Raw genomic sequence first — 13,536 nt, forward strand, 5'->3', positions numbered from 1 at the left:
AATCGGACCACGAAACCTAATAGATGTAATAAGCAAAATGAAGTATACTTCACTAAAGCTCTCCGTGGCCATTTCATTTGTCGCCGAGAATCAAATAGATTACACGACATTTGAAAACTTGCAAAAAGGAGGGAAAATTCAAAAGGTGGGGTTGAGATGGGAAGTTAGTGCCCGAGTGGATCGAAGTCACGAAATCTAAGTAGTAGAGCAGCGGCGTATTTAGCTGAAGGTCGTGGGTTCGAATCCCGCTCGTGACACTTACTTTTTTATCCCAACCAAAAACCTTAATGAAAGATTTGCTAATTAATTAGAATAAAATATTGGGTGTATCCTCTCATTAGTCCGATAACAACCAAAGGGCAATTTTATAAAATTCATCGACATTACTACTAATTCTATGGAACAAACTGAGTATTTAAATGTACTAGAAGCTTTCGTTTTCTGCAACAACTTTTACAGGAAATGTTCAATAGATTAAATTTACAAAAAAATCAGAATTAAACAAAATGAATTAGAAAAGTATATACCTTAAATTTCTCAATATAGCATAAAAATTAAAATTAATATAGCCTTCTGCCAGTGCATTCCATTTAGGATACATCTCCTTATCTCAATGTATTTGCGATGATCGTCTCCTTTTTTCCAAAGTGCAAATTCCTATCTTCAGAATGATCATCACAATTTAGTTATAGCATTATTTCAAGAATAAGGAGAACTATAAATTTTACATTAGAAACGTTTTGTTATGCCATTTATAAAAAACATTTATTACATTGCATTTAATTTTATTCCCTTTAGTAAATTTGAATGTGTTCGATTAAAAAAAAGGGAAAATTTTCAGCTCCAAGGAAACAGCTGTATCTTCCCTGTATAAAAAACTCTAAATTGTTTACCTTCTTTCTTGATTTTAAGGATTTGGACTTAAGGATTTAAAAATAATGTTTAAAGAAACTTCAAATTTTCTTGTTTTGCTGGCTGGCAATTTTCATCTTCTGATCATTAAACCATTTCTGAAGATGATTTTCAGGCTAAAGTCAATAAACATAGCGTGCCGTCCATTGAAACAAACATGTGATTTTGTAGTACTTTCCGTAACTATTTTAAAGAAACATGTTCCGATCAAAGTTCAATTGCCGGCAAACTTTAGTCTTATTGCTTAATATATTGAACTTGATATCTACCCGGTCAGGGATTCAATAAATTCTGCGGACCTCGTGACAATCTGCGCTTAATATATAACCAATTTGCCCTTTAGTGGGAAAGGCATTATATTGAATTATTATACGGTTCATTGACTAGTAAATACAAAGGAGAGATTAATTATATTGACCTTCAACGTAAATAGCTTTAAAGTTCTATCATAATCCTAATCGTTTGAAGCACACAATTTGCAGTAAGTGCTATCGCCGAAATTAGCTATCTGATTGAGGATCTGTTAAAAAACTACCAAATATGTAGAATTTATGTTTAAAAGAAAAGGTCAAGATTAAAGTTCAAAGTACATAGGTTATTGATTCTTTAATAACTAAGAAAGAGAAAAAGAACATTAAATAAATATTCTTGGGAAAATCCGAGAAACTGACAACTTCAGAAATATTATTCTTTGTTTTATTGATAATATATAAATAATTATCTGTGAGCAGCTTATTTGCTTCGTCATAAAAAGAATACTTGGAATTCAATATAGATAAATACGTCAGGAAGATTTATTTACATTTTCACAAAAGGAAAAAGCAAATGTTGCTCAGTATTCCTCCGATTCAATCACGATTTATTGTTAAAAATTCTTAATTTTCATATTTGCTTATTTTTCTCGGTTTTTATGGTCTATTTATATATATGATCTATCTTCTATTTTTTGTTTTAGTGTAGAACATTGTACTTTCAATTATAATATATATTTAAAAATTATGTAAAGGCATTTAAAAATTTAAATCTTATGTTAGGGAAAATCTTGGGTACAATTTATACAAAAAAATGTTCCTAGGTCCGGAAAAAATAAAATGAAATATCCCGTAAATAATATTTTTTGTAAAACTAACAAACAATTCACTATTTTTCGTGGTCCGCATGACCAATTAATATTTTTCAATTAAATAAAGTTTTTAGTTGAAATAAAAGTCAGTGTCACGAGCGGGATTCCAACCCACGATCTTCGGCAGATATGCCGCTGCTCTACCACTTGAGCTACCGTGACTTCGATCCACTCGGACACTAACTTCCCATCCCAACCCCACCTTTTGAATTTTCTCTCCTTTTTGCCATTTTCCAAATGTCGTGTAATCTATTTGATTCGTATCAAGCCAAAGATCGTGGGTTCGAATCCCGCTCGTGCCATTGACTTTTTTATCTCAACTAAAAACCTTAATTATTTGTATTATATTAATTGGTAAAGCGGACCACGAAACTAGTGAATTTAATAAGTTTAAAATGAAGTATCCTTCAATAAAGCTCTCCGTGGCCATTTCATTTGTCGCCGAGAATCAAATTGATTACACGACATTTGAAAAATGGCAAAAAGGAGGGAAAATTCAAAAAGGTGTGGTTGAGATGGGAAGTTGGTGTCCGAGAGGATCAAAGTCACGATAGCTCAAGTGGTAGAGCAGCGACGTATTTAGACGAAGGTCGTGGGTTCGAATCCCGCTCGTGATGCTGACATTTTTATCTCAACTAAAAACCTTAATTAATTGAGAGTTATTAATTGGTCAAGCTGACCACGAAAACTGGTGAATTTGATCTGTTTATTTATCTCATCTCTTTATTTTCTTTCAATTATTATACTAATTTTTAAATCAGTAATTAATATTAACGTGCACTTTTGCTTAGACAAAAAGTTTGTTGTTTGATAGAACACGTATCACGTCGGTGGACACTGATTTTTTTATCTTAACTAAAAAGCTTAATTAATTGAAAGCTAACAAAGAATTGCAGTCCTGTTTGTCATTAATATTATTTCGACAATTCGTTGACTAAGAAAATTAAATAAATTATAGGAGATACCAGTAAAAGAAGGATAAGACGCAGAAGGCCCATCAACATCACATTTTGTATAAATATAAACACACATACACACGATGGTTTTCAGCGTAAAATATACTTTAAAATACTGTGTCAGGGTGTATAGGATTATATTTAAAAATTTTCAGTTGAACTTAGCTTGAGGTACCCTGTGTAATTTTTCTACAAAAAAAGATAAAAATTTGAAACTAAAATAAAAAATATTAAACATGTATTATTATAGCGTCTTGGTTCAAGAGAAATTCAGCCGGCCCATCTAAAAAGGACACCCTATATATATATATATATATATATATATATATATATATAAAATTTCNCTTAATAAATTTACTCTACTTTAAACAAAATTGGAACGAAAAATTGGTAACCTGGGTAGGGACGAGACAAACGACAAACTCGTCAACAGTTCTCTACAAATTTTATTAATTAATTATTTACAAATATACACGCTTTTTATTTTACAAAAGAACTTCTAAAATCACAGAAAATTCAAGAAGACATTCAACATTTCTTCATACAGACGCTGGGTGCTAAGGAAAAACGACATAACCCCTCCGGTCTAGCGGCATTTTCCATAATCCTTGCTATAAAAAATAAAATACATTCAAATAAAACAATCTAATAATAAAGTAAATACTTTTAACCTACCCAAGGAACTGATTTCATAACCAACAACTTAAAATGATATGTCGTTATCACGACACGAAAAAGATCAGCATCATTAAACCGAAAAGATAGGATTCATTTTTGGCTAAAATGGGAGAAAACAAATAAAGTTTCATTAGTTATTATTGTATTACCAGGCATAAAGAAATGAACATTATTTATTTTTATTAAAAAATACAACGTTAATAACCATTTACAAAATGATGATACGTTAAAAACATAATTTAGGGTAAATGTAAATAGGTAAGGGGGCTGAGTAGTATATAATTTTTAATTATCAGCATTTTGTCACATCGATTGCTTTGAATTAATTTTCAGTAGGCAAAATGCAAAACATGCTATGTTTACCCATCATCATTTGAGTTTAGTGAGGTAATGTCATCATTTTTAAATATTACGTGGATATGCAAAATCCGACTTATACATATAATCATTGATCAATTGAGAAAAAAGTGTTTTAGGTCAAAAATAAAAATTTCTGAATGTACATGTAAAATTTTTTTTTCGATTTCGAATATTTGTAGCGACTTACCCAATGTAGATCTACTGGCCGGTAGAACAGTTGTAGGCGGTAGTGTCGGCTGTTCTACAAATTGATAAGTCGCATTGAAACCAGTTCCGTCTAGTCGATCGTTGGAGCGGAAAGTTACCCGGAAAAACTTGCGTTCGGACTCGACAACCAGGCCGGATGCCATCTGCCCGCACTGCCTGGTGTATTTGCGATCAAGGCCCATAAAATTGGAAAACTCGACGTAGTCACTGGCAGAGGCTAAATCACACCTGAAACATAAGAAAAAGGCATAATTTACAATTAAAAACACATGGATGATAAACATACAAAGACAAAAACACTGGACATTAGTATTTTGTTGTTTATTTCAAACTATATGTATCTATTTTTATCGTCATATTAATTATAACGTACTTATATTAATGTAAACCAAATTTTTTACTCCATTTATTTGTATCTACAACTGTACATGTATACGGGCGTTATAGATAAAGCCACCCTTTGGCATCCGATCTGGATTAATAAAATAATATTAATCGTTTAAGAGGTCTCATCCATATTCTTTTCAGTCGTTTACGGGGTAATTGTGGGGAATGAAGTAATCTCATTTGTGTTAGTGTGATTTTGTAATTTACTATGAAAACAACTATAGATTTGGTTTGGTGAATGAAAAAACTATTGGCATGTGAAGATCTCTGTGTACGTTGTGTGTTTACGTAAAAAGGAGCAGAAACCATTAGTCTTAAAATTTTGGGTTGAAAACGTTGTAATCTTTGAATATTGGAATATTTGTCCGATTCATAAACTTGTCATCCGTACATCCAAATAGGTTCGATTTGGTATGGCGAAGGTTTTGATTTTAATGGTAATTTTGATTATCAGTTGAGTAGGAAATAAAGATTTTAAATCGTTTGTTGAGTTTTAATTTCTTACACTCTTTTTAATAGTGTATAAATTGCATGTTAGTCTTCTATGAAAAGGATGTTCTAAACAGTTAACTTTGTCTTGTAAACTTAAACCAAATTAAATGAAATCGGAAAATCATAATTTTTAATAAAACACATTTGATTATAATGGCTTCGCCAAAACACCGGAAACATAATATTTAGTGATAGATTCATACAACTAGCAATTTTTTCTAGTACTAAACGATTTTCCGGAGTTTTAATAAAATTTCTTTGAAACATCATTAATAATTATTTTTATTAAAATTCAAGAATTTCTGATTTCGTTTAATTTGGTTGATATTAAAAATACGTTGCAATTAATACATCGATAAAGAATGTCACAGAGAGGATCGACCAGTTTTTGTCAATGTTGAAGGATCAAGATTCTGGTCCTGAATGTAGTTACAAATGTATGCCAAAAATTCAACGAGCTTTCACGACATATAGTCGCATCATCAGGCGGATTTTTGTCCAAAGCATTGCTCGATGTCAAACCCATTAAGCTGATCCTCTTCACCATTGAAAAAAACAAACAAAAAAAACTGGTCAATCCTCTTCGTAACATTCATCATCTGGTATCACATGATGGCCTTTTATCAAGACATCGAGCAACGCTTTGGTCAAGAATACGTCAGGATGATGCGACTATATGTCGTGAAAGCTCGGCGAATTGTTGGCATACATTTGTAACTTCATTTCAGACCATAAACCTGATCCTCTGCAACATTATAACGATAAAAAAATTTCTCATCCTACATGTATTTGTAAAATTTAAACAATGTTTATAAATGCCAGGCCCTAAAGATGATCTCAATGAAGATCAAAACGTTGGTACGATAAAGAAAATTTTTTTCTATACCTACGTCACACTAGACTGCATCTCACGATTTCTGAGTAATTATAACGATAAATTTGCTTATAGTTTGAAATAAACAACAGAATTCGAATGCCCGGTTTTTTAATTTTTTAAATTATTTTTTTAATATGTTTGGCACAGTAGCCTACATCCCAACTCACTTCAATGATTCACCTCTAATACATTTACGACCTCATAGGTCTAAAAGCACTTGTAGTTGCCGTTAAGATCGAAACAAACACGCTCAACCAATCTTCATACTTTCTCTATCTCTCTCTTCCTGTTCACAGCTCTCTTACCACTTACTTGAGAACAAATGTGAGGTTTCCGTGCGTACATTTTAGAAGCTGAGTAACCTGTCACCAACCACTGTATAAGTAAAATATCTCTTGTATCTAACATTTTACTCGCTCTGTCTCTCGCACATACACACATGCAATCCCTCCCTATCTCATTCTTTCTCGCATGTTGTTTCTCTTTCAGTTAATAAAGTTATCTAATTATTTACGTATCTGTCCACTAATGTATATACATTTTTCAGCCAAAATGCACGTTATGTTGCATCCCGTTATTGTTTATGTTATTTTCTATTTTTTTTTCTGTTATTTTCAATTGAAAAATTACCTATATTTTAATAATACATCGATTTTCCATCAGGCCTTTAGGCATACGCAAAAATATTATAGCTATATTAATGAAGTACTAACATAAAGATTCACACAAATTTTTAAACCGTTAATTATAGAAAAATTAAGTAATCTTTTCGTACTCTCTATCCACTTTCTATCTATCTATCTTCTATTATCTATCTATACGGGATTAACAGGGTTGGTTAAATGTCAATACTGTCAAGGTAGATTTACTAAAAAAACGTAGTTCAGTGGTTAGTTCATCACGAGGTTTCTATCTTGACACTTTCCTGAGATATTAACAATTTTGTATTTTAGTCTAAAATTATTTTTAGAATTTTTTTATATATAATCGTAATTTCTCAACTTTAGCGTCATTAAAGAATGTATCTAATTTTTATTAACAACTAATAAATGTTTTTATTAAAAATATACAATGTACGTGGTTGTTGCTTTCCTTGGGTTCGATATCACACGTTTTTCAACCTTGTAATGGAAATTTCACTAATAAAAGTTCTAAAATATTTCAATTAATTAATCTTAATTTAAGATGAATTGAAAAAAAAACTAGTCACAAAGGTTGGAAGTTTATAGTTCTTCTTTACGCGTTGAATCGGGAATACCACAAAGTACAGTCTTAGGCCCAATTTTGTTTCTTTCATATATTAATGATTTTTTGAAAAATAAATTCTCTTGGAAACTATTTAGTTATGCAGATGGTACTTCTATCATTTTCTCAGGTGAAAATTTAATTAATTTAACTAAAACTGTAAATAACAGTATGAAAATGATTAATTTTTAGTTAAACTCAAACTTTCTATTTTTAAATACAAAAAAATGTAATGTATTACACTTTTTATGGAAAGAGAAAATAAATACTAACAATTTCAAATTTGCTTTTCATACTTGCGACGAAAATGATGTGTGTTCTTGCTTGTCTATCCCTTTTGCTTACAATGTTAGATTTCTTGCTGTGACATTGGACTCGAATTTTTCATTTACATATTGATTCTTTCGTTTCCAGTCTGAGGAAGCTCTTTTATAAATTTAGAATTGTACGCAACTTTGTAAAAATTGAACTTTTAAGGGCAATATATTTTTCTCTTGCACAATCCATAAGAGCCTATGGTATTGTTTCCTCGGGTAATACAATTAATAAATGTTACTCTAAGACTATGAATGTAATTATAAAATCACTTCTTAAAATCATTTTACATAAACCTTATAGATCTAATACGAAAAAATTATACAGTGAATTTAAACTGATGAATATATACCAAATCATTCTTAAATATTCATGTTTGTATATATGTAAAAATTATCTTTTGTCTACTTACAACAGTGAATATAATTAATTGGCTAACTCATATTTTTACAACGTAAAACTACGCAATATTATAAATTTTCGTTAAATATGGCACTTCGTTTTTTTACGAAGAGAGGATTTTATTCAAAATTTCAAAAATTTGGTTGGTTTTTTCATGCTACAAGTTTATTCAGTATTATGTTTGTTTATTTGTGTTTTGTTTTTTTCATTTTGTAAAGATATAATCTGTTTATTTCTCTGATGATCTCCAAAACCTCCTGGTGTCTAGCTTTTTTTGCTTTTTGACAGCAGACAAGGAAGTACCAAAATATTATTTTTTGTTATAAATTTATATGTAATGTACATTCTTGCAAATAAAGATTTATTATTATTATTTATTGTTTTTAAAATAAATTTTAATTATGATATATTATGTTTCATATAATTATTGAAGTCGGTCAAGTTTCGATTAGTTATTAATTCTATGATATGAACTATATTTTAATGTGGTTTTCTTATGTTAAATCCATTAAGAACAATAAAAAATTGTAAATCCTGATCGAGAAAAAACGAATGAACGTCATTCACATAAAAACAAATCTACCAAATATGTAAGTGCGTCATTATATTATTATTTGAGCTTTATAAAAAAAATATATTTAACTTAATTAAAACGTCTCGTGTGTTTTTATTATTTTGTTTTATGTTCTAAACAGCACCGCTACATGGACGGCTACAATTGCAAACAGAAATTTAAACAAATGCCGAGAATAATCTAGTTAAATTGTTTGAAAGCTTCGCAAAGGCGAATACGTTCTCACTCTCTGACCTGCGTAATATTTCATAAATAAACGTCTGGCCGGAGGCGGCACTGCTCGACCCCTCTTTTGCGGTATACTATGTATTTTATAGCAGTTGCCAGTGAAACATTAGGGTCGCAAGATCAGCATCCTATTTCTTTGTGATTCAGCAAATAATATTAGAGCAATTTCCAAACGAGCATGGCTTTCTGTGCAGTGGAGCTTTATTGGACTCCGCTTGCGAAAATGGATTTTCCCTAATCGTTTGTAAAAGCGATACTGGCTTCGTGATGTTTGCTTAACCAATTGGTGGATAAGACAATTGTCTAAATTTCTTTAGCTTAAAACAAACGCTACAGACTTGAAACAAAACTAGGGCTCAGTAGATCCCTCTTTTAATGCTAGTGAAATCTTCTTTTTGAAAACGAGCATCTCCATATCGATTAATGTGATGAACTATCCGAGAAGATTCCGAACCTTAATTCGTCCAATGTTTGGGAACATAGAACAGCACATGGGAGGAGAGTTGGCGCTGAGGGACCCTAATACCAACATAGGACAAGATATCCTGGGAATCAATCCTATTGTTAATCCCGCTCGTTCCATTGACTTTCTTATCTCAACTAAAAACCTTAATTAATTGTAATACATTAATTAGTAAAGCGGACCAAGAAATTAGTGAATTTAATTATTTAAAATGAAGTATACTTCACTAAAGTTCTCCGTGGCCATTTCATTTGTCGCAGAGAATCCAATCCGATTACACGACATTTAAAAAATGGCAAATAGGAGGGAAAATTCAAAAGGTGGGGTTGAGATGGGAAGTTAGTGTCCGAGTGGATTGAGGTCAAGATAGCTCAAGCGGTAGAGCAGCGGCGTATCTAGCCGAAGATCGTGGGTTCGAATCCCGCTCGAGCCGTTGACTTTTTTATCTCAACTAAAAACCTTAATTAATTGTAATATATAAATTCGTCGAGCGGACCACACAATTAGTGAATTTATTTAATTAAAATGAAGTATAAACATTTGATTAAATTTAATAAATTTGAATTTAATTAAAACTAAAGCTCTGCGTGGCCATTTCATTTGTCGTCGAGAATCTAATCCGATAACGCGACATTTGAAAAATGGCAAAAAAGGAGGGAAAATTCAAAAGGTGGGGTTGAGATGGGAAGTTAGTGTCCGAGTGGATCGAGGTCACGATAGCTCAAGTGGTAGAGCAGCGGCGTATCAAGCCGAAGATCGTGGGTTCGTATCCCGCTCGTGCCATTGACTTTTTAATCTCAACTAAAAACATTAATTAATTGTAATATATTAATTGGTCAAGCGGACCACGAAATTAGTGAACCTATTGTTAATTATCTTTGATAAGAACAAAACCTGAGCCAAAATGATTTTTTCTTCCAGAGCCTAGCCCGGCCAAATTTAATTTTCCCTACAAGGGTGCTCGAAGTATATTAATTTTGAATAGGAAATATTTGGATACTCTCCTTTTTACCCAATCATGACCGATCGTCTGTTTGATCCGGGCGACCAAATAATACATACATCCACTAAACAACAACAAAGAAGCTATAGGTAAATTTTTACAATCTACCATCTGCCTTTTATGAAACCAAGTTTTTAAATGCCCCTTTTTGAACAGCTTCAATGTGGTCAAGAAAATCACATTTCTTATTAAAAAATAACCCGAACGTCCGAGATGGAACCGACGTAATCAATGGTATAACCATTGAATTCGTAAAATTGAAGATTATTATTGTCGCACCAAAACCGAAAAGCGTCCGGATTCCTCTGAAGTAAGCTTCATTGCTCCAAAGAGGAAGTTGTGCGAAAGATTTTTAGGTCGTCAGCTATAAATGAAAAATGAGGAGTTGTTAAGGACTGATATAACATCATTGAAAAATTTCAGAAACAATACTGACCTTAGAGCCCTGAGGAAACAACAATAATAATATATAATCCTATAATATATAATCCCTAATATAATCGGGCAGATAATCCTTCCCCGAAATTGATAACTAAGTTGGTCTTTTATTAATTTATTGTTAATTATTAATTGACTGTCAAAATAAAAGTAAGTACAAATACATAGCGCACTAATGGAAGCACAAGACAAACTATGTGACAGAGAGAATAAGTGAGAAGCCAACAAAAGTAATAATGTACAAACCGAGATTATTGGTTAACGAACAATCTAACGTATGAAAATAACCAGTTTTAATTAAATCTGAAATATAAATATCGTTCTAAAAATAAGTGTACAACACACTAAACATTTATGAATAATATGACAGATAAATAATATTTAATCATATTAATCATACATTATATATCGTATTTAAATGATATGACAAAAAAAACGATAAACAGTACTTCGACTCAAATCACCCCAATAGACATAAAATGCAGAATTAGTACATTACAGAAAGACTAAAAACAATACCACCAACTAAAGACAAATATGAATACGAACTAAAAACGTTAAAAACCGTAGCACACAATAACTGCTGCAATACTAACACGAGTAAAAAGAAAGACAACACACAAACAGACAACTTACCTTCAGACGAAAAACATGAAACTTACAAAACGTACAAAACACTTTCAACACTAAAACCTCATAACCACACTAATTCACCGTTTATAGCATTCAAAAAACTACTCCATTTTAAAAAGAAAAACATGGTAACTAAAAGCGCTGTCAGGAAAAATACCAAACCAGACTTCTTAATTCACCATCGACACTCGTAAACAAAAATATAATAAATAATAATAAATAAAAAAAATAACCGGCACGCTTACATCATCCATCACCTTATAAAAGAGTCTTGACTTCACCGAAATCACGCAGACTCACCTAAGATGAAATACCGTCTAATATTCTGCCACAAAGAGGATATGTACACCAAAATTGATAGATATCGATAGGTTTCTATAATTTTTTTTACTGTAAACCAACAAGTTTTAGTACATTTTTTTGTCAGCACAGTTTTAAAGTAGCAGATCTTGAAAAGTAATTCTTTTCTGTAGTATATTATATCTGAAAAAATTTTGTGTATTACAGTATCCACAATTGTTGGCATGATTCTTCTCGCACATAAATCACAAAAATAAACTTGCACATTATACAAAAAATGGCAGGAAAGAGAATAGAGTAATGTAATGGATGACTATTGAATGAATGGCTTTGTAAGAATAGACGATAGAATTTTTTGACAATTTATAAATGGTTATATAAAACAGCATCCAAGCTAAATTTGTGTAAGAAAATAAAGACAGGCGTGTAACCAAAAATCACAGGTGAGAATCTTAGAAATTATTTATTTGTTACTTTTCATAATTTGGATATTTTTCTATCTTCAGTTTTTCGATAAATAATACAACAAATATTTTTCACTTAAAATAAAAAATAACTACTATTTTTCTACTGAGAGGGTATAAGAAAATCCAATGTTTCTAAGATTCTAGTCAAAACTCACTCGTCAAATTTAATAACTGTATAGCAGTACACATCCAACTATACAACCAGTTTTATTTTTTGTATTATTAATCTTTCCACCTTACCAATCTTTCAACCATGGTTTTTTATTTTCCTTCATAAATTGTTTCTTATTTGAAAAAGTAATTTAAAAAAGGAATTGAATCACTAAAAAGCATATTAAATGGAATATGTTTTCTGAAATTAGCTGGTTTCTAGGTTTGGTAATAGTAGTTTACAATCACGATAGTATGTTTTTCAACTTGGACAAAAAAATATTTTTCCAAGTTTTCTCTACTAAAACTCTTATTTCACGAAGATTTACAAGTTTAGTATTAACATCTTGTTGGACATTTAACGTAGTTTTCAACGGTATCAACGGATTTGTCCAAAACCATTTAGTTTTGGAGTTATCATTGTTTATTAGAATGAAGGTCATCAAATCTTAAAAAATCAAAAAAAGAGAAATAACTCCGAAACTGTTTAGATTCGGACCATAGTTAATTGAACTCTTTGATTTTTTTTTAATGTATAATCTACTGGCAGAGTTTGTTGTTGTTGTGAGTAGTCGAACACCCTATATAAGCCAACTCGTCCAGTTTTCTATTAACAACTTGTAATTTTATGAGTGTAATTTTTATTCATTAAAAAAAAATTTTAATAATCAAACATACTAATACAAATTATGATGAATATTTACAAATTTTAGTAATTGCATAACAGACAATAGCGTTAAAAAAGTTTAAAAGCAATTTCTCCTCAAACCATCCTTCTTATTCAAATGCAGATAAAAGTGAATAAAATAAATAAAATAAAATAAAGAATGGTGTAAATTGTATTGTACCCATGACCAACTAATTGTGAAATATGTTGATGATCAATTACGTAAAATTGTATCTCTAAAACAAATAAATGTTCGTGTCTCCTCGCATGTAAGCGATCACGTACATGTAATAATTTAACAACTTATGAAACCGGTTAATTACGTCCCTACATTAACATTAATTGGACAAAACTTTATCCCACACATATAGATATTATTTTGAAGTTATCTACGTACCGGATACATAATGTTTTATCAACTTAACACAAGTTTCGGCGGATGAGGTTTAATACACAGAATGTCTTAAGGTAAAACCATACGTTATCATTATGCAAGGTTTATGCTCGAATAGCTCAATGAACTCTGAATGCATTTTATTAAAGGTTTTTAGTCGAGATAAAAAAGTCAATGGCACGACCGGGATTCGAACCCACGATCTTCGGCTAGATACGCCGCTGCTCTACCACTTGAGCTATCGTGACCTCGATCCACTCGGACA

General features: G+C 31.1%; 1 protein-coding gene across 2 annotated transcripts in view; it reads right to left on the reverse strand.

The window, feature by feature from the left end:
* Positions 1 to 3,360: 3,360 nt before the first annotated feature.
* LOC106669466 (suppressor of lurcher protein 1-like) overlaps positions 3,361 to 13,536 on the reverse strand; it is a 186,559-nt gene continuing 176,383 nt past the window's right edge. Inside the window, exons 13-15 of one of the 2 annotated variants that reach the window (XM_024229450.1) lie at positions 4,217 to 4,464; positions 3,667 to 3,769; positions 3,361 to 3,602 (exon numbers count right to left, since the gene is read on the reverse strand). In XM_024229450.1, coding sequence (XP_024085218.1) covers positions 3,714 to 3,769; positions 4,217 to 4,464 — 304 coding nt within the window. In that variant the 3' untranslated portion in view covers positions 3,361 to 3,602; positions 3,667 to 3,713. Of the gene's footprint in view, positions 4,465 to 13,536 lie in introns of both variants that reach the window. The other variant, XM_024229449.1, reaches the window with a different exon arrangement.

This window comes from Cimex lectularius, unplaced genomic scaffold (assembly GCF_000648675.2).
Source record: "Cimex lectularius strain Harlan isolate CLEC.00 unplaced genomic scaffold, Clec_2.1 scaffold304, whole genome shotgun sequence".
NCBI lineage: Eukaryota > Metazoa > Arthropoda > Insecta > Hemiptera > Cimicidae > Cimex > Cimex lectularius.